This window comes from Protopterus annectens, chromosome 4.part1 (assembly GCF_019279795.1).
Source record: "Protopterus annectens isolate FY-2018-M chromosome 4.part1, PAN1.0, whole genome shotgun sequence".
Lineage (NCBI taxonomy): Eukaryota > Metazoa > Chordata > Ceratodontiformes > Protopteridae > Protopterus > Protopterus annectens.
Genome location: NC_056734.1, coordinates 846355914 through 846379004, shown reverse-complemented (window position 1 = coordinate 846379004; position 23091 = coordinate 846355914). Strand labels below are relative to the sequence as shown.

General features: G+C 42.7%; 1 protein-coding gene across 1 annotated transcript in view; it reads right to left on the bottom strand.

Moving 5' to 3' along the window:
• Window positions 1-23091, bottom strand: part of LOC122801324 (extracellular calcium-sensing receptor-like) — a 277128-nt gene that overhangs the window by 171251 nt on the left and 82786 nt on the right. The window contains exon 5 of the mRNA XM_044070866.1: window positions 14256-14486. Coding sequence (XP_043926801.1) covers window positions 14256-14486 — 231 coding nt within the window. The remainder of the gene's footprint in view (window positions 1-14255; window positions 14487-23091) is intronic.

Here is a 23091-nt window from a genome sequence, read left to right as displayed (position 1 = left end):
CTTGACATCCACCCCCCCCCAGTAAGGAAACCTCAGTAAAAAACTTCTCCAAAGCCAACTTTATACTACTGAAGTCAGAAGTGACAAACTTCATGACACCCACTCAGACGGGAGCTGAAAGTTCGACTGCTAAATCTTACACTAAGGCACTGCATGAGCACATCCACTCGTGCATGAATCGTGCCATCCCAAATAGAACCAAGATTCTCTCCTCCAAAAAAAAAGAAAGCCAATCTGGTGGTCCCCTGCCATAAACAAACTATACAACAGAAGGAAGAAACTGTTGCAGAAAAGAGGAAAATCCCAGGATGCAAAAAACTCCCTTACCAGCCTCAGTAAAAAGCTGAGATTCCTCATAAAATCCTCCAAAGCTAGTTGCGAAAATAAAATTGTCAAAGATTCCAAAGACAACCACAAGGCATTCTATAGTTATATCAAGAATCTAAATGGCAATGCTCAGATCTACTCTGAGCTACAACAGAATGGCATTAAATATACTGATTCCAAGGATATTGCCAATATCCTGGCAGATCGATTTAGTGCCAAATTCACCCCCCTCTCACCCCCCTAAAGGGCCCATCTCAATACCAAAAGATTGCCAAATTCCGGTAATCATGGCCACACAGGTAAAAAACGCACTCTCCAAAGCTAAGAATACAGCATCCATGGGACCAGATGACATCCTGGGCTGTTTACTATATGAACTACAAAATGAACTGGCACTTCACCTAAGTGTCATGTTTAATCATAGCATCACCTCAGGCTTCATGCCTACTGAGTGGCACACAGCTACAGTTGTCCCACTCCACAAGGGGGGATCCACCTTGGATCCCGGGAACTACTGTCCCATCAGTCTGATGAGCTTGATCTGCAACGGCATGGAATGCATTATAATGGAACTTATAAACAAAGACATTGGCAACCTTCAAACACTGGACCCCACCCAGTTTGGGTTTGTGAAAGGCAGATCTTGTCTCCTGAACCTGATTGACTTCTTTGAATCAGTCTCCAGAGCTGTGGACGAGGATAAGGCGGTCCACACAGCCTATCTGGACCTCGCCAAGGGCTTCGACACCACCCCCCACTCTGGAATCATAGATAAACTTACTAAGCTGGGCAAAAATCCCTACATCACTCGATGGGTTGCCAACTGGCTTACTGACAGACCCCAGACTGTAAAAGTAGCCGACTCCAAATCCAGCTCCAGACAAGTGACAAGTGGAGTACTTCAGGGTTCACTCCTGGGACCTTTCTTGTTTGTCATCTACTTCTCTGAAGTACAGGCCAACACTAATGGACTCTGGCTAACAAAGTTTGCAGATGACTTCAAACTAGGAGCCATTATTGAATCCCCAAATAATGTGGAGATTCTACAAAAGGGCCTTACAGAAACAAATGCTTGGTGCCAGAGCCATGAGCTCAAGATTAATGCTAAGAAATGTATAGTTATCTCCTTTGGGAAAAAACATGTACCTATGAATTACCACATAGGTGCAGTACACTAAACACCGAAAGTGTGATGAGAGACTTAGGGACACAGGTGGACAGTGGTCTCAGCTTTGATAACCACATTGCCACAACAGTCAGGAAATCCTTCTATGTGGCACACCTCATCACTAAGGGCTTTTCCTCCAGAAAAAAGGAGGTCATTTTCCCAATGTACTCATCCGTCATTAGACCCATTATAGAGTACAATGCCCCATTTGGTATGTACCTCACAACTTATCTGAAACAGCTGGAAAGGCCACAGAAATACCTCACTAAACGAATCACAGGCCTAAAGCAGAAGCCCTATGCTGACCGTCTAAAAAAACTCCAGCTATACTCTGTGGCATACTGTCTACTCAGAGGTGATCTCTGATTAACATACAAGGCCATGTCAAACCCTGAACTGTTGGACATGCTCCACTTAAAGAAATCTCAATCCCTCAGAGCCAGACACTCCAGGGATCTAAACCTTGTCATCACAATGATCAAAATATGCTGGAGGGATAGGTTCCTGACCCAGAGACTCCCCATACTCTGGAATAGACTACCCATACATGTCAAGCAGAGTGCCTCCTTGGCCCTCTTCAGAAGGAACCTTGATGATTGGATGGGAGATAGGAAGTTCACCCTGGGGATCACGTCAGTCACCCTGCTAGACAGAGGTCCAGGGAAGTAAATACTCTGGGAAGAAATATCTAGGGAATTGTTATGGCTAGGCTTGTATAGGCCCTAGGGACAATAGCCTAGTACCAACCTATGAACCTATAAAGGATACGCACATTTCCAGACTAGTTGCCCAACATAATGCATCAGAGATACTTCAGGTACAACTAACACTGGATAAAACTACAATCCAGGTTGTAGCCTGCTATAGATCCCCCACAATGTTCCAAGACTCCCACTCTGCATTCCTGAACACTCTGGAAAGCATTAAGGTTAAAACTAATACCCTTATACTGGGAGACTTTAACAACCCCTCCATTAGCTGGGAAAATTACTCCTGTTCCAGCTCATATGCCCAATGATTTCTGGAATTCATTAATTCCATCATCCTGGAGCAACTCATTCTCACCCCTACCAGAGGTAGAAAAATTCTCGACCTGGTCATTACAAATATGGGGGACTGCTGCTCTACACTAGTAATCAACTCCTTCCTGGTTAGTTCTGACCACAAGTTAATCACCATTGATATCCAAATCCCACCCTCACCCCTCCATAAAGAAAACCACAGTGAAGACCTTCTCCAAATCCAATTTTGAGCTTTTAAAGACTGAAGTGTCAAACTTCACATCATCCATTCAAATGGGGAATGAATGCATGGCTGCTGAATCATACACCAAGGCACTGTTTGAGCATTTACACAAATGCATGGATCAGGCCATACCAAACAGAACCAAGATCCTGTCCTCCAAAAAAAAGGAAACCAATTGGTGGTCCCCTGCCAATAACAAACTCTATAACAGAAGGAAAAAACGATTGCAGAAAAGGGTAAAGTCCCAAGACTGGGAAAATTCCCTTGTAAGTCTCAGCAAAAAACTGAGAAACCTCATCAAATCCTCCAAAACTAGTTACAAAAACAAAATTACTACAGATACTAAAGATAAACACAAGGCATTCTTTAGTTATGTCAAGAATCTGCATAATAATACACAGATCTGCTGTGAGCTACTGCACTATGGCACCACTTATATTGAATCAACAGATATTGCCCACATCTTGGCCGACAGGTTTAGTGCAACTTTACCCCACTTCACCTGATAGAGGGCCCATTGCAATAGCCGAGGAATGCCAAATCCCTAATATCAACCCTGCACAGGTAGAAGCCGCACTGTGCAAAGCCAAAAACACAGCTTCCATGGGACCTGATAATATACCTGGCTGTGTTCTACATGAATTACAAAGGGAAATGGCACCACACCTGAGTGCCTTGTTCAACCACAGCCTCACTTCAGGCTTTGTTCTCACTGAATGCTGCACCACTACAGACATTCCATTCCATTCCACAAAGGGGGAGTGACTAGTGACCCTGGTAACTACCACCCCATCAGCCTGATGAGCCTGATCTGTAAGGCCATGGAGCACATCATTATGGACCTCATAAATAAGGATATAGGGAACCTTCAAACCCTGGATCCCTCACAGTTTGGGTTTGTGAAGGGCAGATCATGTCAGCCTGATAGACTTCTTTGAATCTGTCATCAGAGCAGTCAGTGAAGGCAAGGTAGTCTATACAACCTACCTCAATCTAGCCAAGGCCTTCGACGCCATCCCCCACTCAGGGATCATTGAAAGACTCACTAACCTAGGCATTAACCCTACATCATAAAAATGGGCTGCCAACTGGCTCACAGACAGTACCCACATGGTGAAAGTAGTGGACTCCAAATCCGACTACCAGGCACATGCCACAGGGATCTGTTCTGGGTCCTCTCTTGTTTGGCATCTACTTCTCAGAAGTTCAGGCCAACACCAAGGGATTCTGGTTAACTAGATTTGTGGACGACTGCAAACTGGGAGCTATTATCGATTCTCAAGCTGATGTAGGCATCTTACAAAAATGCCTCACAGAGACCAACGACTGGTGCCAGAACCATGTTCTTAAGCTCAATGCTAAAAAGTGCATCATCATTCCCTTTGGGAAAAACATGGTGCTCATGAACTACAACATCAACAGTAGCCCACTTAACTCCTAAGGTGTGATAAGGGATTGTTAGAAAGTCCTTCTGTGTGGCACACCTCATTACAAAAGGTTTCTCATCCAGGAAGAAAGAAGTCATAATCCCTCTCTACTCATCCCTCATTAGACCCATTATAGAGTACAATGCCCCATTTGGCATGTACCTCACTAGACACCTACAACAACTGGAGAGGCCACAAAAATTCCTCACAAAGAGGATCCTAAGACTCAAACACATGCCTTATATAGACAGACTCAAAAACTCCAGCTTTACTCCATCTCATATCGCCTACTTAGAGGCGATCTCTGCTTGGCATACAAAGCCATGTCTGACCCAGTGCTGCTAGACATACTTCATTTGAAAAAGTCTCAACCCCTCTGAACCACACGCTCCAGTGACCTCAACCTCATCATCACAATAAACAGAACCTGCTGGAGGGACAGGTTCCTAACCCAGAGACTTCCCATACTATGGAATAAACTCCCCATTTATATCAAGCAGAGCACTTCACTAGCCCTCTTCAAGAGAAATCTTGGCAAGTGGATGGATAACAGGAAATTCACACCGGGGATCACTTCAACAATCTTGCTCGATAAGGGCACAAGGAACTAACGTCCAGCAACAGGATGAATGGGAGTATTTTTGGGTAGGCTAGTACTGGCTCCAGGGCCATTAGCCAAGTACTCACCTATGAACCTATGAATGTATGAACATCATTTTCTTTCAAGCAAGGATCAGTATGATTTTAATTTTGTGAGTGAACTTTTAAGCATTCTGTCAAAATGCAGTTGTCGGGAGTAATTATTTTTCTGTTTGTGTCAGAGCAGTAAAGGGTTTTAGGCTATCTGTATTTTGTTTTCAGGTAATCTTGATGAAATATAGCAGTGGGCCCTTTCGCCTGGATATATCTCCTAAAGTGAGGTAGGCAAATGTAGTGACACTTGTATTTAGAGCTTTGTGTACTGTCTTAACCCACCAAGCTCCCCTGCATCCCCCACACCCCAACTACTTAAATATACCAACTCTGACATTGCACTACATCAAGAAAGAGGATACATTATGATTAGACAATGAATATTCATGCCATCACTGGCAAATCTGCATGACATGTCAATCATGCATCATCTGCATGCTATATCATAGCCATTTAGCATGTCAGTCAATCTAGCCATGGTCATTCCTGCTCAAAACAGCTGGTGGGTTAAGACAGTTCAACAAAGCCAGGTTGCCACCTATCCATTTTTTTTCCGGACTATCCAGAAATCAAATCAATTCTCCAGTAGTATGGAAATCACTGTACAAACTCCAGTATTCTGTTTCAAAAAAGGAAACAGTGACATCATAAAATGGGTGGGGTTACAAGTGATTCAAGGCTTGTGGCCTTAGTCCAGTTTTAGCCACAACAAACAGTAGCAACCCTAATTATGAGTAATAAAACATTTTAGATGTGCATTTTTTTAGAGACATAAGCACAAACACTTAACTTCCTAACAAAGAATTCTAGATAAAACCAAAAATAATGATGCAGAAAAGGCCCTCAGATAGAGGCAACTTTCAAGTATTGCTCTTTTAACTTAGAAAGTTGATGAAATAGAAGGTTTTGCATTAGCATGTATTTTCTGAAGGATGTGAAGTCTGAAACTCAAATGTTTGACATTATTTAGTGATAACCGATCCTGAATGATTTGCCAGAAAACCCACATATTTTATGAAGAACAGACCAAAAAGAGGGGCAAAAATCTGGACAGCTGAGAGGTATGTAATGAGTATGCAATATACTGATGTGATTTCCAAACCATGCAAAACCAAATTAAATCATGCTAGCCAGTGGGCTATCAACCTTAACAGTAGCAAGAGGGGTGAACACATGAGACATCCATTAGTTCAGAAAAGAAAAATATGCCTCATTATTAAGTTCATTGGTTCATACATTCATCGGTTGTTTCTAAGTGATAGACCAGTTAATTTCTTTCAAACCTAGTCACTACAATCCCACTGTACACCCAACTATGTTACCCCCTGTCCATAATAGATAGGAAGCTAGGCCGGAGGTAAATATGTACTTTCCCTTACATTTTTTGCATTATCTTTGAATATAGAGAGGGGACATGCTTTGTTTAACATTATGTGGTAGCTTGCTCCAGAGGTGGGCAGTTTCTTAGAGAGGGATGTCTCTCATCCCAACAAGCCCTACTTATCCTATTTATGTTGCAATATACATTTACATCCATTGACATTGTATGTGTGCTACTACTGGTTTTACAGATCTAGTAGATCAAGCAGGACTTGGCCATATTTAGCTTTGTAGAACGTGCCTAGATCACCCCATAGGAGTCTGTAAGAGACAGAGAAGAGAGAGAGAAAGACAAGGCTTTCAGATTCACTCAGGGAGCTCTTATCCAAAATATTTTTAAAGAAGAATTGCTTGAGTTTGTCAATTCTGAATAGGTAAAAACTGACAAAAATCAAATGTGCAGTTTGTTAAAAACTGAGAACTAAAAAAACAACCAAACAAAAAACATATAGTATATGAACAGAATCAATGAGTTATTAGGAGATTAAGAACTTTTATTCCATGTATAACTAGGACTTCATCAGACAAAGCATTTTAATTATATTTTTTTTCTGTCCATATGCTGCATTTTTATTCCAATTTAGGTTGGGTTAGGTGTTTATCTAGGTACACAGTGAAGGTCAAACTGTATTGCAATATGGTACTAGTGAGTGATAAGTAAAGAGGAATCATCATCATCAGCCTCCTTTTTCCTATTTTTTTTACATGGGGTCAGGGTATCGTGTTAACTGTCACCAACTCTCTCGATTCAGTGCTACACTCCTGCCTTCTTTAACACTCATGCCTGACTGTCGCAGATCTTCTTTCAAACAATCCATCCACCTCTTTGCTTCCTCTTACCTTCTTCTTGTCAGTTCCAAATCTTCCTCACCAGATTGTCTTCTGCTTTTCTGCATGTGTCTAAACCACCGTAATCTGTTCTCTTTGATCTTTTCTGCAATTGGAGTTACTTTGGCTTCTGCTCTTATGTCCTCATTTTTTCATCATCTGTCCCACAGTGTGCATTCTATCACCCTTGTCAGGCACTTCGTTTCCATAACCTCTAGCTTCTTCAACTGTTCTGCCTTTACTGCCCAGGTTTCTGTACCATACAGTTGTACTGGTCTCACCACTGTCGTGTACACCTTACTTTTCAGCTTCTTTGGCATTATTCTGTCATAGACTACACCTGACACTCTAAACCTGTTGTTTGCAGCCCCTCCGATTCTACCTTTGGCCTCTTCATTCAGACTACCCTTCTCCTCAACCACCCCTGCAACATACTTGAAGCTGTTTACCTGTTCCACTATCCTCCCTTCTATCCCTATTCTCAGCTTCTTCAGATTTCCCCAGTTTGCTGCCATTACCACCATCTTAACTGTCCTTAGCTTCATCCCATGTGCCTTCAGTTTTGTATTTAATTCTCATATCCTTTGCTGACCTTCTAGCTCACAGTCTGCCTGTACTGCCACATCATCTGCATACAGCAGCTTTGTTGATCCATCCCCACCAGCCTGTTTGCTAATGTAGTCCATTACCAGTATGAGCAGCAGTGGGCTCAGAACTGAACCCTGGTGTACACCCACTCCCACTGAGAACCCCTCTGTGAGGCCGAACACTGTTCATACTTGACTCATTGGGTACTTTATATATAGCTTGCACTAATTCTACCAGTGTTGCTGGGACTTCAAACCACCACAGTACTGCCCAGATCAGCTTTCTTAGGACCTTGTCAAATGTTTTCTCCAAGTCTTGGAATGCCCAGTTGGAGTCTCTTCTCATCTTTAGCTTCTTCTCAAGTATCTGTCTCAATGCAATCATTGGGTCAATACTGATGCATCCTGATCTGAATCCGAACTGCTCATCTCCCATCCCCAAGTAAAGCGGAATGATGATCACTTTTGACAGACAGGAGATGCCCTTAATAATCAGATGAATAATGTAGAAGACTTTACTAATGACAGAGCATGCATAGCTGTCCAAGGAAAGTTCATTATCCGTGAAGGTGCCTAGGTCTCTCACAACTGTGTCTGTTTTAAGTATGTATAATTTATCTGGTATATGTGTTTGTGTGAATTATTGTAAGGATGTGTCATTTATATGGTATGTGTGTGTCAGTTCCTGTGAGGATATGTCATTTATATGGTATCTATATGTTAGTCGCTGTAAGGGTGTGTCATTTATATGGTGTGTGTGTGTGTGTGTGTGTGTGTGTGTGTGTGTGTGTGTGTGTGTGTGTGTGTGTGTGTGTGTGTGTGTGCATATTCCTGTAAGGGTGTGTCATTTATATGGCATGTATGTATTAGTTACTGTAAGGGTGTATCATTTATATGGTGTGTGTAAGCTTCTGTAAGGGTGTGTCATTTATATGGTATGTGTATGTGAGTTCCTGTAAAGGTGAGTCATTTATATGGTGTATGAGTTCCTATAAGGGTGCGTCATTTATATGCTATGCTTGTGTGAGTTCCTGTGTGTGTGTGTCTGTGTGTGTGTGTGTGTGTGTGTGTGTGTGTGTGTGTGTGTGTGTGTGTGTGTGTTCCTGTAAGGGTGTGTCATTTATATGGTATTTGTGTGTGAGTTCCTTTTTCTCAAACTGCACGATACTACATTTTTTGGCATTCATCTATAGGTTGTGATCCTGGCATCACAGCTTTACCTGGCTTAGACCCTCTTGGAAGATCAGAGTATCTTCATGTGTACTGATGATGACACCCAGCTTGCTTTCAAACATGAATTTGGATAGCTAGAGCCTTTTCTGTCAAATTTGACAAAAGTAGATCCCAAATAGCTATGCAGTATATCATAAGTAACAGGTGTCCTGGTGGATAGAGTGGCATTAACACTTGTACAGTGGTATCTGTTGTTGAGCCAAATGGAAAAATAATGTTTTACACAGGGATTTATCTGAGTTTCAGCATATCTCACACTCTCTCTTTATATATATATATATATATATATATATATATATATATATATATTTACATACACATAAGCGTGTGTATGTGTGTTTGTATGTGAATGCATGTATACATGTGCGCACATATCCAAATGCCAGCACACATGCACATACACACACACACGCACACACGCACACACACACACACACACACACACACACACACACACACACACACACACACACACACACACACACACACACACACACACACACACAGACACACACACACACACACACACACACACACACACACACACACACACACACACCTTTAACAATTTAACCACAGGCTATATATAACAGTGAAGAGTAAGAATGAAGCAGAAATATGTTTAGAAGGTACCATCCATAAATTTTATTAGATGCAATAAATTATTTCAGGTACAGCATTACATCATTAATTATTAAGGTGCAATTTACAGGTATCCATGTTTCATCATCTTCTTTCGGCTGTTCCCATTAGGGGTCACTACAGCAGATCATCTGTTTCCATTTCTTCCTGTCCTCTGCATCTTGCTCTGTCACACCAACCACCTGCATGTCCTCTCTCACCACATCCATAAACCTTATCTTAGGCCTTCCTCTTTTCCTGTTACCTGGTAGCTTCATCCTTAGCATCATTTTCCCAATATACTCAGCATCCCTCCTCAGCACATGTCCAAACAAATGTAATCTTGCCTCTCTGGCTTTGTCTCCAAACCTTCCAACCTGGGCTGACCCTCTAATGTACTTACTCCTAATCCTGTCCACCCTCGTCACACCCAGTGCAAATCTTAGCATCTTTAATTCTGCCACATCAAGCTCAAACTCCTGCCTTTTTGTCAATGCCACTGTCTCCAACCCATATAACATAGCTGGTCTCACTACCCTCTTGTAGACCTTCCCTTTCACTCTTACTAGTACTCGTCTGTCACAAATCACTCCTGACACTCTTCTCCACCCACTCCATCCTGCCTGCACTCTCTTCTTCACCTCTCTTCCACACTCACCATTACTCTGAACTACTGATCCCAAGTATTTAAGCTCATCCACCTTCGCCACCTCTACTCCTTGCATCCTCACCATTCCTCTATCCTCCCTCTCATTCACACACATATATTCTGTCTTAGTTCTTCTGACCTTCATTCCTCTTCTCTCTGGAGCATATCTCCATCTCTCCAGGGTCTCATCCACCTGTTCCCTACTCACACTACAGATCACAATGTCATCTGCAAACATCGTAGGCCACGGGGATTCCTGTCTGATCTCATCTGTCAACCTGTCCATCACCATCGCAAATAAGAAAGGGCTCAGAGCTGATCATTGATGTAACTCCACCTCCACCTTAAATGCATCCGTCACTCCCACCACAGACCTCACCGCTGTCACACTACCCTCATACATATCCTGTACCACTCTTACATACATCTCTGACACTCCCGACTTCCTCATAAAATACCACAACTCCTCTCTAGGCACCCTGTCATATGCTTTCTCTAAGTCTCCAGCAACACTCTCAGAGCAAACATCGTATCTGTAGTGCTCTTTACCGGCATGAAACCATACTGCTGATCACTAATCATCACATCCCTTCTTAACCTAGCTTCCACTACTCTTTCCCATAACTTCATGCTGTGACTGAGCAGTTTAATCCCTCTGTAGTTACTACAGCTCTGCACATCACCCTTATTCTTAAAAATCGGTACCAAAACACTTTTTCTCCATTCCTCAGGCATCCTCTCACTTTCCTAGATTTCATTAAACAATCTGGTTAAACACTCCACTGCCATTTCACCTAAACACCTCCATGCTTCCACAGGTATGTCATCTGGACCAACAGCCTTTCCATTCTTCATCCTCTTCATAGCTATCCTTACTTCCTCCTTGCTAATCCATTGCACTTCATGATTCACTATCCCTACATCATCCAACCTTCTCTCCCTCTCATTCTCTTCATTCATCAACCCCTCAAAGTACTTTCCATCTCCTCAACACACTCTCCTCGCTTGTGAGTATGTTTCCCTCATTATCCTTTATCATCTTTACCTGCTGCACATCTTTCCTAGCTCGGTCCCTCTGTCTAGCCAATCGGTACAGGACCTTTTCTCCCTCCTTAGTGTCCAACCTTTCATACAACTCTTCATATGCCTTATCCTTAGCCTTCACCACCTCTCTCTTTGCCATGCACCTCATCTCCTTATACTCCTGTCTACTTTCTTCATCTCTCTGACAATCCCACTTCTTCTTTGCCAACCTCTTTCTCTGTATACTCTCCTGTACTTCCTCATTCCACCATTATGTCTCCTTGTCATCCTTCCTCTGTCCAGATGTCATACCAAGCACCTTTCTAGCCATCTCCCTTACTAGCTCTGCTGTAGTTACCCAGCTATTTGGTAACTTTTCACTGCCACCCAGTGCCTGTCTTAACTCATCCCTGAACTCCAGCTCACAATTACCCTTTTTCAATTTCCACCATTTAATCCTTTTTTCTGCCCTCACACTCTGCCTCCTCTTCTTGATCACCAACGTCATCCTACAAACCACCATCCTATGCTGCCTAACTACACTTTCCCCGGTCACCACATTACAGTCTCCAATCTCCTTCAAACAGGCCCTTCTACATAAGATATAATCCACCTGTGTGCATATTTTTCCACTCTTGTATGTCACCCTATGCACCTCCCTCTTGTTAAAATACGTATTCACCACAGCCATGTCCATCTTTTTCGCAAAATCCACTACCATCTGACCTTCTGCATTCCTTTGTTTAACACCATACCTACTCATCACTTCCACATCCCCTCTGTTCCCTTCACCAACATGCCCATTGAAATCTGCTCCAATCACCACTGTCTCACCCTTGGGTACAGTCGTCACCATCGCACACCCAGCTTGTGGAGCATAAGCACTAACAACATTCATCATTACACCATCAATTTCCAGCTTCATAAACATCACTCTATCCGACACTCTTTTCACCTCCAAAACACTCTTAGCACACTGTTCCTTCAGAATAACTCCTACGCCATTTCTCCTCCCATCCACATCATGATAAAACAATTTGAACCCACCTCCGATACACCTAGCCTTACTCCCCTTCCATCTGGTCTCTTGCACACACAATACACCAACCTTCCTTCTGTCCATCATATCAGCTAGCTCTCTCCCTATACTAGTCATACTGCCAACATTCAAAGTTCCGACCATCACTACCACAGTCCTAGCCTTTTTCCTTTCTTCCTGCCTTTGACAATGCCTTCCGCCGCTTCTCCTCCTTTGGCCAACAGTAGCCCAATTTCCGCCAGCACCCTGGTGGCTAACAGTACTGGTGGTGGTCGTTGTTAACCCGGGCCTTGACTGATCCGGTATGGAAATATTTACTGGTGTTCGCATGAATTATTTGGCAAAGTTTTACGCCGTATGCCCTTCCTGATGTAACCCTCCCCATTTATCCGGGCTTCGGACCAGCACAAAGAAATGCACTGGCTTGTGCTTCCCCCATCCATGTTTACTTAAATAAATTCCACCAAACTGGACTGGGGTAGCAGTAGAAAATATGGGTGACTATATATAATTTCATCTATAAATTTCTCAAGCTGAATCTTAAGACATGTACACAGTCACAATTCTTAATATGGCAGAACATTCTTTGTGAGTTCCCCCATACTATATTACTGTACTAAATGAAACTGGAATGTTCTAGCTGATTTAAAGCAGAATATTTAAATATGAGCTGGACAAACTGAAACTGAGATTTTTTTTAAGTACTCCATTTTGAAAATTCTCGTTTAAAATAGTATCTCACGATAAGCTGTGCAGAAAGCAAGAAATGCACCCACTGCACCTTTAAATTTATATAAGAAATCCATGGTCACAGCACAATGGGGGCATGTTTCATCAAACTGGGGTTAGGGGACTAGCAGAAGTTTTACTGGTTTCATGTCTATGCGCATGTGAGTGTGTCTAGGTTATATTTAGAGTACGGGATAGGTAAGGTGGTAGCTTGAATGTTTTGTGTGTGTGTGTGTATATGAGATGGTGTATGTGCAATCTGTGCATGTGTGTGTGTGTTTGTGTATATGAGTACATGTGCATTCTAGTGCCTTATTTATAAATGTATCCTTCACTGTTAGGAAAATAGGTTTTAGTAATGTTATGTGTAGGGTTGGGGCAGTGTTAGGGTTAGCACACATGAGTACGGTGGTACAGGGGTGCATGATGCGAGGATGCAGTGAGTGCACGACTAATAAAAAACAAATGGAAAGTTAGACAGTAAGCTAACTATTACAGCTACATGACACTTCAAAATTACATTCAGTAAAATGTTAATTTAACAAACCAGTTACTTAATAATAGCGAAGAGCTGTTATTAACTTCAGGTGTCACTAGAACAACACCATGTACAGAGAACGAGATAATATTCAATTTGTTTTGTTAAAGCAGGAGAGGGAATGAGCATCTTCATATTAAGCTGCTCACCACAGTGTTTATTTTATTGTGTATTATTGCATGGTAACTGCTAAAAAAATAATCAAAAACAGGTGTATGCATACTAGACTAAACGATACATAATGATATATAATTAGGAAATGAGATTAGAAAATTGGGGGTCATGTGGGAAGATGCAAGTTACAATACAGACTAAACACTAAACACTCAGTAAATATCCCTTCTTGGTTATTTTGTGTGTTTCAAAACTTGTAATTATGCATCTTGCTGTGGCCCACAAACTAGTTAGATTCCTTCTGACTTCAGCTTTCTTTTGGGATTTGAAATCTGACACATTTGGCAGTCTCTCTTTGAAGCAAAAACTGTCAACCTTTTATTTAAAAAGCAATCATCCTGAGCCGATACAATGAACACTGAACAACATTTATCTGATATAATTTTCTTCATGTCTTATGATGGTGTGTATACCTTGTCAAACGTAACTAATACACAATCAACCAAACTCTACCTTTTTAATATTTTTAATATTGTCAATCTTGTGATGATGTGCATGCCTTGTCAAGGGTAACTAATACAGAATCACCCAAATGGTAACTTTTTAATATTGTCAGTGTTTCTAAATCTGTAATCCATGTTGTTATACACTGACCTTTGTAGTTCCCCCACTCCATATAATCAAGCTTTCATTAATGAGTATATCGTTTCCTGTAGGAGCACGAGAGTTAAAGTATCCAACATGTATGTACTTTGAAGTACTTTTGTCAGGGGCTGCCTGCCAGTTTAACATGTCATACATCACAGGTGTGTCTCCATTTGTATCAAAGAACACCTCCTCTCCATCAGTGGTGTTGAAAAATACATTTTTGATATAAAAAAGAAGCTGTGAAGAAAGAGAAGTACAGAGTGATAAACAGAAGTTGCCATGACTGTTAGTGTTATTCACTAGTAGCACTAATTATTTATTTATTCCCCATGTTAACCAGGTAAGTGAATGGGTTGTAAGACTGGGCCCTTTTCAGTCATGATCCAGGCCAAATGGTAACAATGAACATGCGGCAGTATATACGTGAACAAAAACAAATGACAAACACTCAGTAGTGAAGACCCGTGAGTACATTATACCTCAGCATTTCATTCATACTAAGCAAGTATAAACTTTCTAATAAAATTAATCAAATAGAAAAGCATTCACTGAGAAATAAAGTAAAAAAAAGCCATCATAATAATAAAAATGGAGATGAGGATGATAACAATTACAATTATTTCCTCTAATATCTGTCCTTATAACACAGAATGTGAAGTTGTTCAATCTCGCTGTTCATTCTTTACTGATGGGTTCGGAGCCGATCCCTCGGCTCTGATATGGCCAATTGCAAAGCTCGAGATCTTTAAATAGCTCAAGGCCAGGTCCCTATCCCATGATGCACCTGGAATTACCTCAGATCTAGTTTGCCGCTAGAACAGATCAGAGGTTCTGCATTAGCTCGGGCCAGTAAAATTGTTTTTCTACTTATTTATTACTTACATTTACATAGTTAGATAGTTTAAATTGCTTAGGTAGTTTATTAAAGCGCTTACAGCTTTATACTGTGTGTTACTGTACTTTAGTCCCTTCCCTTAGTCTATTTAAAATGTTTCTTCTAGATGACTTCTCGTTTTAGGCCTAGTTTAAACTCTTTGCTAGTCAGTAGAGTGTGCTTAGTCAGTGACCTTTGCCATTATTTTGCTAAAAACTTTTTAGTGTGTAGTTTTCTGTGTAGTGTATTTAGCCTTTAGTTTGTTTAGGAAAGGCTTAAATTTATAATTACTGTTAGAGTTTTATTATTAACAGTAATTTTGTCTGACTGGATGTTTAGACAGGATATTATATCTTAGCAGCTATCTCCTTTTTTCTGTATAGCCTGCTATTATTGTGTGTTTTAAAAGTTGTGGTGACAGTAAAGGCTTTTCCTGTCACATTTATATTTGCATTTATATTTACATTGCATTTTGGCATGTGTGTGTGTGTGTGTGTGTGTGTGTGTGTGTGTGTGTGTGTGTGTGTGTGTGTGTGTGTGTGTGAGATTTAGCCTAATATTTTTTAAGGTTTTTGGTAGCTGATTACTGTAGAATTGTTTTGTGTGACAGTAATTCTTCTCCAAGTTTTCCAATGGCTGACCAAGACAAGCATCCCAAGTCTGGGTTTAAGAAGTGCCCAAAGTGTGGCCAAAAGATGTCTGTAATAGACAGCCATGTGAATTGTGTATACTGTCTAGGAGCCCTGCATTTGCAAGACAGCTGTGCTATTTGTCATTCCTTCTCCTCAAGGGTCCTTTAGGAAAGGAAGCGAAAACTTATCGACAGCAGGTTGTTGAAACCTTCATTTCAAGAAGCTTTGAGTGACCATTATGGATCCAGCAAGTCCTAAAAGTCTTCCAAGACTTCGGACTCTAAGAAATCAAAAAAATCTTTGACTTCAGCTCCACTGCCATTGGAACCAAAAGTCTTTTCCTTTCAGAGCCAGTCCCCAGTCTTGGAACCGGTGTCCGAAGCTCCAAAGAGTCCATTACTTCAGTTGGTACCACCTTCAATGTGCTCTTCTCGGTCCTCTATCAGCCTGTCAGATCTGGATGTGGATCATGTGGTGCAGAAGCTGTTATTGGCACCAGCCTTGGCAAAAATGTTATCAGCTTCGACCTAAATGGCTTCGGAGCCGAAGAACCTTGCACCCGCTCAAACTATTCCTCCTCCAAGCCATGCTGGTCATTCGGAGATGGAGGAGTCAGACCTGAAGACAGTGGAACCCTCGGAGCTAATGCCTGCTCCAGTGTCTTTGGCTCCGTGCACTCTGATGGCTGACACTTTCTAGTCGGGTCTGGGGAGGATAGTTGGACCAACTTTTCAGTTCTGACTCTCTCTCTCGAAGCTTCGGCTCAGATGAGCTCGGCTCCTACCTCTGATTTGGAGCCCACTGTCCCGGTGCCGGGGGTGTCGATGGTATCTTCAGATCCGTCGGTTTCCCTCACATCGGAGCAGAGGTGCTTTCGATGCCATGAGGAGAGTCATGTCTCCTAAGACATCCTCGACCTCAGGTCTGCCTTCCTCTTCCCCTAAAGCACCTGTGTCTGCTTCTGGCTCACACATCCTGACCAAGCGTAGAGACCCAGAGCCTTAGGAAGCCCCATTGGGAGAACCCTGCTCTTCCGAGACCTCACCAGAAGTTCCCACTGATGAGGTTCCCAGAAAGAGATTGTATAAGAGGAAACATATAGACTCCTCTCAGGAGTCTCTAACATCAGATACTGACTTAGATGAGTCAGAAGGGTCCCCACGGTCCCCCTCTGAGGATATCTCATTTGGTGAGATACTGGAAATCCTTAGGCAGAGGGGTGACTGGCAGTCCAAAAGCCCTAGTGAGGATGAGTCAGTTCTCCTGAAGGCTTTCGGGTCTCAGCCCTCCACCTCCTGGGTGTCTCAGCCCTTCGATGAGATGATGCAGCTGATCTCATGAAGGGCGTGGAAGTCTCCGGATACTAGGGAGCCTGTCCCTAGGAGGCCTAATAAATTCATTTCTGCCGCCCTAGGAAACCATTTTTAACAAAATGTATTCCAGTTGATGCTATGGTGGTGGCAGCAGCCACCAAAAAGGAAATGTCTGAGACTTCTTCATCTATCCGTCCTCCTAACAGAGACTCCAGGACTATGGATAGATATGGAAAGCGCATGTTTAGTTCAGCGACATTTGCTCTTCATTCTCTCAACTATTTTACCCATTTTACCAGGTTACAAAGAGATCTCCTTAAGGAGCTAGGATATACTCTTCAGGGTACAGTAGCTGCAGGAGCTTCTGACAAAGTTGCCACTCAGCTTGCTACCCTCAATTCTGTAGTCAACTCATCCATGCGCCTCATCTCTTATGCAGCTGATGGAATGAGTAGGGCAGCGGTTACAGGAGTTGCTCTTAGGAGACACTCCTGGATGCACTTGTGTTGCTTTGCGGAGCCCTTCAAGTCATCCTTCATGAACACTCCCTTTGATGGCTCATCCCTCTTTGGGCCTAAAGTGAAGGAAACCTTAACCAGGTGTGAACAGGACGGAAAGACTCTCTCTGCTGTCGGGGTCCATTTTTCCACCCCTACCCAACCCTACCCAAAAAGCTCAAAAGGGAGGAAAAATTTGGTTCCGAAAAGCCCAAGGAGTCTTTCAGGACACACGTGGTGAACCCCTCTGCAGAGGCAGAGGAGGAGGCAATAATGGAAAACACCGTCCTCTCAGCAGTGGGGGTCCGCAACACCAGGGTGACAGAGATCATGTCTTTGAGAAGCCCTGCCAGCGCTCCTGAGAGGAGGCCCAACTGTCCTGCTCTGGTGTCAGTCAGGGTCGCTTAGCTTTGCATCCAGACATCTGGCTCAAAATAACAAAATACAGCTGGGTACAAAGTATCATTTCCAGAGGATACCTCATCCCATTTGTCACACCCCCCTCCACCCATAAGAAAAATCCCGGATGTTCCACCCAGTTACAGGGAACAGGCAACAATAGAGGTCCAAACATTGCTAAGGAAAAGAGGCATCCAACCAATCCCAGCAGACCAGACAGGATCTAGAACTTACTCAAGATTCTTTTTGGTTCCAAAGAAGACGGGGGACTGGAGACCTATATTGGACCTCAGCAGACTGAACCAATACGTAAAGAAAGAGAAGTTCCAGATGGTCACGCTTCAGTCTATACTTCCCTTCTTAGGGAAAGATAATTGGATGTGCTCGAGAGATCTCAAGGATGCGTACTACCACATAAAAATGGCCAGGCCATCCAGGTATCATCTGCACTTCTGGCTGGGAGCCAATCATTACCAATTTCGAGCCCTGCCCTTTGGTCTCACTATAGCCCCCAGAGTGTTCACCAAATTCATGGCAGTCGTCATGGCTCACCTGAGGCATCTAGAATTCCAGGTGTTTCCGTACCTAGATAGTTGGCTCCTTACCGCCACCACCAGGCATCAACTCATTCAGGCCAGGATGTCCACTCTGTCACTCTGCAATCATCTGGGCATTACAATCAGCTCAGGAAAAATCTGCCTTGTTGCCATTGCAGCATATCGTTTTTATCAAGGCAGAGTTGGACACCACCACCACCACCACACTAAGGCTTCCAACAGAAAGAGTCTTTCTTCTTAGTCAGCATGTCAGTGTTCTGATATCAAAAGACAGAGCACCAGCATCAGAAGTTCTGAAATTATTAGGCATGATGGCAGCAGCAGTTCTAGCCATACCACTAGCTCATATGCACATGCGGATACTACAATGGCTGTTGTTCACTCAATGGTTTTACCAAGAGCTTCCCATGTCTCACACTATAATGAAAATAATTCCTACAAAAAGGACCTTCAGTGGTGGTTGACCTCACTTCATGTCACGATAGGACTCCCATTTTGTGATACCCACACCAGTGGCCACAGTGACCACAGATGCTTTCCTGATAGGGTGGGGGAGACTTTTCAGGGAAAGACAGCCCAAGGCACATGGACCGATCAAGAGACACATCTGCATATCAATGACCTGGAGATGAGAGCAGTACTTCTGTCATTGCAGTACTTTCAGGACTCTCTTCCTCTGGGTACGATTGCGATTCAAACAGACATGTCGATGGTCTGGTATTTGAACAAACAAGGAGGAATCAGGTCTTACCCCCTTTGTCGTGAGGCTCTCAGAGTATGGAGGTGGGCTGTTTCCACCCAGCGCTTTCTGCTGGCAGTGCACATTCTGGGGAAATCCAACATGATAGCAGACAAGCTCAGCAGGGCTATCTTTTTGCCCCATGAGTGGTCCCTCAAGAAAGAAATAGCGGACAGGATATTCCACAGGTGGGGCCAGCCTTGCTGCGACCTTTTTGCCAGTCACATTAACATGAAATGCAGAAGCTACTTTGCCCTGATTCCCCCTCTGGGAAAACCCCCAAGGGAAGCACTCGTACATGAGTGGCCTCCAGGTTTTCTCTATGCAATTCCACCAATCTCGTTGATACCCAAGGTTCTACAGAAAGCAAAAATCCTGGGAAGGACCATCATTCTAATAGCCCCTCATTGGCCTCATCAGATTTGGTTCCCCTTCGTTCGACTTCATCTTTTTGAGGACCCTTGGATTCTGGACTCAGTTCCAGACCTTCTGACACACTTGGCTGGGGATCTTCAACCCTCTCTGCAGTCTCTGAAGCTGGCAGCTTGGCTGCTCCAATTCCCATCATAGCCAGATTCCATAACTTCTCCAATGAGACAAAACAGATCCTTTTATCTTCTCTTAAATCTTCTACTAGGAAGCTATATCTTAGCAAATGGAAAAAAAATTCTATATGGGCTTCTAAAAATAATATTGATCCTTGCCAAGCCCCTATGGCCTCCATTTTAGAGTTCTTGCCTATGATTTTTAAAAAAAGGAGCTGCAGCAGCAACAGTTTGTGTTCAATTGGCTGCTATTTCTAATTTTCATCTTGAATTTGAAGGGTTGCATATCATGTCTCACAAGTTATCCAAAGCTTTTCAAAAAGGGACTTTTCATATTAGACCACCTGTGAAATCTCCCTATTCTCCATGGAATCTAAATTTTATGCTTTCCCAGATAATTCTTCTGCCATTTGAACCAGCTTCCTCGTGACCTCAAATTTTTGTCATGCAAGACCATATTTCTGGTAGCTATTATTTGTGTCAGAGCTTCAAGCTTTATCCATCAAGCCACCATATTTGATATTCCATGCTGAGAGAGTCTCACTTAGAACAAACCCTTATTTTTGCCCAAAGTTTGCACTGAAACCAATCTCAACCAGATTATTGATTTGCCAGTCTTCTTCCACAGCCATTCGAACAATTTAGAGTATATGCTGCACAAACTTGATGTTCACAGACAGCTCAGATTTTATTTGGAAAGAACAAAAAATTTCAGAAAATCAGACCAGCTTTTTGTTTCATTCTTGGACTCCAGGAAGGGTAGACCAGTGGCTAAAACAACTCTGTCTAAATGGTTATCTGATTATATCACCTTTGCCTATTCAGCTGCCAATATGCCTTTGCAACATAAGAGTAAAGCTCACTCAGAGCAGTTTCTACATCATCTGCTTTTTCTGCCAGACTTCCCATTGATAACATTTGTGCAGCAGCCACTTGGTCAAAACCTCATACCTTTATCACTCATTACAAAGTTGACGAGGCCTCCAGGGACAGGGCCTCCTCTGGATCCACGATCCTGAGAAATATACTCCTGTGAGCCACCCGAGGTTTATGGTGCTTGGGACGCTACCCATCAGCAAAGAATGAATGACGAGATTGAACAACTTCACATAAAGAAGTTATGTACTTACTATAACGTTCCATGTGAGTTGTTCATCTCGCCTTCATTCTTACGTTCCTCCCTCCTACCTCTTCTTGGGCTGTTAGATGACTGAGATGCTGGATCCATCCTGGTTACTCAATCCTTCTATACCTTTTTCTTGGGAGTGAAAGAATGACATATAGTATTATACGCAGCAAACAAGATCTGAGGTAATTCCAGGTGCATCATGGGATAGGGACCTGGCCTTGAGCTATTTGAAGACCTCGAGCTTTGCAATTGGCCGTATCAGAGCTGAGGGATTGGCTCCGAACTCATTAGTAAAGAATGAAGGCGAGATGAACTACTCACATGGAATGTTATGGTAAGTAAATAACTTCTTTATAAATTTTCTGCAGCCGCAGAATGAGTTTCCAAGTCACAAACAAATGACAACGCCACTTCAAGTCATGTAAAGGTATATTCATACAGAGATTATTTGCAGATATGCCTTACCTGGGATCCCTAGGAGAACTTTAATTTTATCTATCTGCAAGGTGAGGTTTTAGCAGCTTGCCAAATGCTGGAAGACGTTCACTATTTTTCATGTTTTGTGGAAAAGCATGCCAGATGCTTTGAGCAACTTTATTAAATGTTTTGTCTTGTTGCAGCTGACATAAATGGAATTCATTTCCAATAGGATGATCTGCTGAATTCTCATATTGTAAGTAGAAACTATAACAATGAGCTTATTTGTAAGAAGAAAGAAAAACATGTTATGTATTAGTTTTAAGATGAGATTACTGAGTAAGAAATTATCCCTAGCCTCTACTGGCATCCACTTTTTGTTTTTTCAAGGGAACAGTAACAGTAATGATTATGGTCCAGATACTTATAGGTTCATAGGTAGGTACTAGGCTATCGGCCCAAGGGCCTACATAAGCCTAGCCAGCAAGGTTCCATAGCTTATGCCACCCAAGAAAGTTATTTTCCTGTGTCACTGTCCAGCAGAGACACAGAAGTGATCCCCGGGGTGTATTTCCTATCCACTCATCAAGATTTTCCTTGAAGAGTGCTAATGAAGAACTTTGCTTGACATAGATGGGTAGCTTGTTCCAGAGTATAGGAAGTCTCTGGGATAGGAATCTATACCTCCAGCATGTCCTGTTTATTGTGGTGACAAGGTTTAGGTCCCTAGAGCGTGTAGCTTGGAGGGATTGGGATTTCTTTAGGTGTAGCATGTCCAACAGCTCTGGGTTTGACATAGCTTTATATGTTAGGCAGAGATCACCTCGGAGTAGGCGATATGCTATGGAGTAAAGCTGGAGTTTTTTGAGGTGGTCAATGTAGGGCATTTGTTTGACGCCAGTAATCCTCTTTGTGAGGTACTTCTGTGGCCTTTCCAGCTGCTGCAGATGTCTTGTGAGGTACATTCTAAAAGGGGCATTGTACTCTATAATGGGTGTAATAAGTGCCGAGTTGAGGAGAACAATGACCTCTTTTTTCCTGGATGAGAACCCTTTTATGATGAGGTGTGCCATGTAGAAGGACTTCCTGACTACTGTGGTGATGTGACTATCAAAGGAGAGACTACTGTCTACCTGGGTCCCAAGGTCTCTTATCACGCATTCGGTGTTAAGTAGATTACTGCCTATATGGTAGTTCATGGGTACAGAGTTTTTGCCAAAGGGGATGACACTGCACTTTTTGGCATTGAGCTTGAGGCCATGGCTCTGACACCAGGCATCTGTCTCAGCGAGATCCTTCTGTAGGATGTCCACATCATTTGGGGACTTGACTATGGCTCCTAGTTTGCAGTCATCTGTGAACTTCGTTAGCCAGAGGCCTTCTGTGTTAGCCTGTACTTCAGAGAAGTAGATACCAAACAGGAGAGGTCCCAGGACGGAACGCTGTGGTAATCCACTTGTCACTGCTTTGAGGTCAGATTTGGAGTCTGCAACTTTTACAGTGTGGGTTCTGTCAGTGAGCCACTTGGCAACTCATCTTGTGACGTAGGGATTTATACCTTATTTAGTGAGTTTAGCTATAATTCCAGAATGGGGGATGGTGTTGAAAGCCTTGGTGTGGTCAAGATAGGCTGTGTGAACCACCTTACCCTCATCCAGAGCTTTGGTGACTGCCTCAAAGAGGTTGATCAGGTTCAGGAGGCATGATCTGCCTTTCACAAACCTGAACTGGGTGGGATCC